The sequence below is a fragment of the Ochotona curzoniae genome, unplaced genomic scaffold, assembly GCF_017591425.1.
Source record: "Ochotona curzoniae isolate NIBS_2020 unplaced genomic scaffold, NIBS_Ocur_1.0 contig_4751, whole genome shotgun sequence".
In the NCBI taxonomy this organism is placed as follows: domain Eukaryota; kingdom Metazoa; phylum Chordata; class Mammalia; order Lagomorpha; family Ochotonidae; genus Ochotona; species Ochotona curzoniae.
Window position 1 is genome coordinate 194,454 of NW_024466377.1, and position 4,488 is coordinate 198,941.

The 4,488-nt window shown below is 54.1% G+C and overlaps 1 protein-coding gene across 1 annotated transcript; it reads left to right on the plus strand.

Moving 5' to 3' along the window:
- Positions 1-967: 967 nt before the first annotated feature.
- LOC121161227 (patr class I histocompatibility antigen, A-2 alpha chain-like) lies at positions 968-3,712 on the plus strand. Its single transcript, XM_040987531.1, has 7 exons — positions 968-1,092; positions 1,370-1,633; positions 1,840-2,115; positions 2,675-2,950; positions 3,038-3,151; positions 3,526-3,558; positions 3,708-3,712. Exons 1-7 carry the CDS (start codon positions 1,020-1,022, stop codon positions 3,710-3,712), a joined length of 1,041 nt encoding a protein of 346 aa, XP_040843465.1. The 5' UTR covers positions 968-1,019.
- Positions 3,713-4,488: the final 776 nt, after the last annotated feature.

Here is a 4,488-nt window from a genome sequence, read left to right on the forward strand (position 1 = left end):
CTCCCCCTGCCCTGTCTCCAAAGAAACAAAGGAGAGAAGAAAAAAGAAAGTGAAGTGAGAAAATACCAGAGTAGTATCTAACTGTGTCTGAGCAAGTGCAGAAACAAGGCACTTTGAAATGTACACAATGCTGAGTATCTCTCCACAGTGTAACTCACTGTTTTTTCTGTTTTTTTTTTCAAATATACCATGTAAGCTCTAAAAAAGGAAAACAGAAGTTTTGAAAACTTGTATCCACCATCATAAATTTTACAGTTTCCAAATACTTGCAACCTTTTCTCTTAGAATTTGTGATATTACAAAACATAACTAATTTTCAAATTAAGTGTCAACAGGAGAAAACCTAAGTAATATGATCACACAGTGTGTTACAGTACTTTCTGAAGTCATGCATTAGTAAAACCCATTCAGTGTGCAGGATGAACCCGTGAGTTTTAACACACCAGAAAATCAAATATCCCACAGTAGGGCTTCAGCTTCTCCCTTACAAATAACCTTAAAAGCTGGCACTTGATCACTTTAGTGTATGATCAAAGATGAATAGTCACAATTATTTGAATACATTATTAAGGTATTCTTCCTACATGTTTGATGCTGAGTTTCTTTCTTCATATACTACAACGGGGAGGTAGAGGTTAAATGTAGAGCAAAAGTGAAAATCCAGTAATCTTCTACCTAAACAGACAAAAGGAGCTGCAAAGAGACAGTGTGAAAATGAATTCTCACTATCCTGTTTATTTTCGAAATAGTTATTTCTCTTAAAAACGGTATTCATTTAAAGTTTTCATTCATTTGAGGTTATTGGTACATTTAGCCCAAGTTCCTTTTCTCTTTGGGGTCATCACTAATTCCGAAAAACATAAGAAGTGGCTGATAACCTCCGACGGGACTAGAGGCACAAACCTAGGTCGCACTCCCCTAGGGCAGCCGGCTTCCGGGAGGATAAGTCAGCGCAGAGCCTTCCCGGGTATAAAGTCTACCGGGCGCGTCAGGGATCCGTGTCTCCCCAGACTCCCAGGATGGAGTCCATGGCGCCCTGGACCCTCCTCCTGCTGCTGGCGGGGGCCCTGGCCCTGACCGAGACCCGGGCGGGTGAGTGCGGGTCGGGAGGGAGACGGGCTCTGCGGGGCAGGAGCGAGGGGAGCGCGTGGAAGGGACACAGGAACCGCGGACGCCGGACTCCCCGACCCGGAGCAGACTTCCTCACATCGCGCCTGGCGTCCTGCCCACAAACACCCAGACCCTTCCCCTTGTCCATCCGTCTCGTAACCCCACGGATCATTCCTCCCTGGCCACTCCAGGGAACTGCGAACTCGGCATACGACTCAGGGCAGGGCTCGGCCCTGGTCTCAGCCCCTCTCTCCCCCAGGCTCCCACTCCCTGATGTATTTCATCACCGGAGTGTCCCGGCCCGGCCTCGGGGAGCCCCGCTTCTTCGCCGTGGGCTACGTGGACGACACGCAGTTCGGACGCTTCGACAGCGACGCCGAGAACCCGAGGGTAGAACTACCGTGGATGCAGCAGGTGGAGCAGGAGTACGTGGACAGCCTCACACAGCTCGCTGAGAAGCACACACAGGATTTCCGCGGCTACATGAGTGACCTGCGTAGCTACTACAACCAGAGCGAGGCCGGTGAGTGACCCGAGCCCTCCACACGTGCGCCCTGGGCGCTCCGGGTCCCTGGGGCCGAGGTCCCCCACCCCGAGACTGCGCGCCCCGCGGAGACCCTCGGCGGGAGGAGCCCGCGGGTTTTGTTTTCGGTTTCCGCTGAAATCCTCGCGGGTCGGTGAGGGCGGGGGCGCAGCTGCCTGGCCAGGGCTGACCGCGGGCGGGGACAGTCTCTCACACGCTCCAGCATCTCTTCGGCTGCGAGGTCGGGGCAGATGGGCTCTTCCTCCGCGGGTACAGGAAGTTTGCCTATGATGGCAAGGACTACATCGTCCTGAATGAGGACCTGCACACCTGGACTGCTGCTGACAAGGAAGCTCAGATCACCAAGCGCAAGTGGGAAGAAGCAGCTGCGGCTGAGCAGCACAGAGCATACATGGAGGGGCACTGTGTGAAGTGGCTGAGCAGATTCCTGGAGTTGGGAAAGGAGAAACTACAGCGCACAGGTGTGCAGGGCAGGTAGGGGTAGCCCTCATCCACCTCCTAAGCTTAGGGCTGGGGGTGTGCAGGATGGGAGGAAAGTGGAACCCAAGACTGTGTCCCCCTCTCCTCATGATCACAGCATGGATGTCCTCCCTTCCCTCAGTATAGAAGAGGGACCTGGGTTGTACAGGCGTAGACGGTTCTGAAAGGAATCCTCTTGGTGCCCTGGACTCCCACTGGTCCTGTGAGCTGTGACCCCTCCCAGGCCTGTCCTCAGCCTCAGGCCAATGCACTGGGAAGATTCACGCCAGGGTTTCTCAGTCTCTCAGCCTCCACTCAGGACAACACCAAATCCTTTCCATCCTGTCAAAGACCCGGGTCCTCCCAGCCTGAACCATACCTGATTCTTTATCTACATCTTTGCAACAACAGATGATCCCATTGTCTTTATCCAGGCCAGGTCTGAGTTAGCACTGCTCCCCCATCCCTGTCCTCCTGTCCACTCTCAGGAGGGTCACTGAGTGCAGCTTTGGTGTCTGGTGAAAAACATGAAAGGCCTGAATTGTCCAAATTTTCCCTCAGACCCACCCACAGTACATGTAACACAGCACCCAGTCTATGACCAGAAGGCCACCCTGAGGTGCTGGGCCCTGGGCTTCTACCCCAAGGACATCACACTGACCTGGCAGCGAGATGGGGAGGACCTGACCCAGGACATGGAGCTGGTGGAGACCAGGCCTGCAGGGGATGGAAACTTCCAGAAGTGGGCAGCTGTGCTGGTGCCTTCTGGAGAAGAACAGAGATACACATGCCACATAGAGCATGAGGGGCTGCCTGAGCCCCTCACCCTGAGATGGGGTAAGGAGGGAGGGACGGATGGAGTCTTCAGCAGGGGCGGGGCTGAGACCTGGGGTCAGAGCCCCTCACCCTCTCTTCCCCTCTCAGAGCCTCCTCAGCCCACTGTGCCCATGTGGGGAGTCATCGCTGGCCTGGTCCTCGTGGCAGCTGTGCTCATTGGAGCTGTGGTCACTGTTGTGATGATAAAGAGGAAGCGCTCAGGTAGGGCAGGGTGAGGGCTGGGTCTGAGTCTGCTGTTCCCTAAGGAGAAGGTCCCCCTACCCCGTTCCTGGGAAGCAACATGCACACACACCTACATCCCCAGCTGGGCCCCAAGTGCTCACACTGGTTCTGGTGTGATGCCCAAATGAAGGTGCACCATGAACACTCCACAGGGATGACTCTGCTCATGAGAACCTGAGCTCCAGCAGCCCCAGGCCAGGGGGAGGTCCCAGCTGAGGACACACCTCCAGGAGAGGTGCCTTCTGATCCTTTCCTGGGTCTGTAGCCACATGCTAGTATCCTCTGGGCTCCCTCTAGGCAGGTCCTCAGGCCCTGCTTTCTCCCTGACTCTCACTACTTGTTTTCTCTCCCAGGTGGGGAAGGAGGGAATTACACTAGGGCTGCAGGTAAGCACTGGGGTGTGTTTGGGGGTGTGGGAGTCCCCAAGACCCTTGCCATAGCCAGATACGCATGGGGAAGCTGCCCCACCCACCCTGTAGCTCCTCCCTCAGCCATATCACCAGGGGTCTCACCAAGTCCTGATTGGTTCTCCCAGGTTGATACAGTGCCCGGGGCTCTGACTGCTCTCTCACAGCTTGAAAGGTGAAACCTGGAAGGGAGGGGGGCAGGGTGAGGAGACACAGAGGTCCTGGGGAATTCCTTGCATTTGCACATTTTCATGTGTGCTGTGCTGTTCCTGATCCATGTGTAGTGACCTGAATTTGTCACCTTGTTTCTGTAGTGTGAGAAAATTGCCTTGTTTGGGACAGAGGGATAGAATCTTGCTCAAGTCCTCATCCTGGTGTCTTCAAAAAGCCCTGCCCTCCCTTCCTGTAAAGACATCTGAGTGTGTTCCTGTGGGCACAGTGTGAGGTGGGAGCCTGGCCCTCCCAGGGCAGCGTGGGCACCTCCATCTCTGTCTCAAGGCAGGTGCCCCTGCTGCAGCTTCATTCTTCCTTGTGCAAATCTGAACATCAAACAATTTTATCCAACTCCAGTCATGAGTGGTTCATGAGAAAATTAAAAGGATATTTCAAAAATTTCAAAAATTGGACAGAGAAAATAAACAGAAGTACCAAGAACCTGCTACAAGCCATGTGTTTGCTGTGTTGATCACCTGCAGGTCAGACAGGAGAGGCTGGGAGGCTCTGGGTGAGGACAGGTTTTTGCCCCGGTATCCCAAGCCCAACAGTCTTTGTTGTGGTCACTGCCAACCTGGCTCAACTGCCTCAGTGTCCTGGTCTCTCTGGTAGAATGTGCCCACCAACACCTGCCATCACAGGACCCAGCTGTGGCCATGCTGTCCTATCTCATGGAACCAAGTATGTGGATGCTGC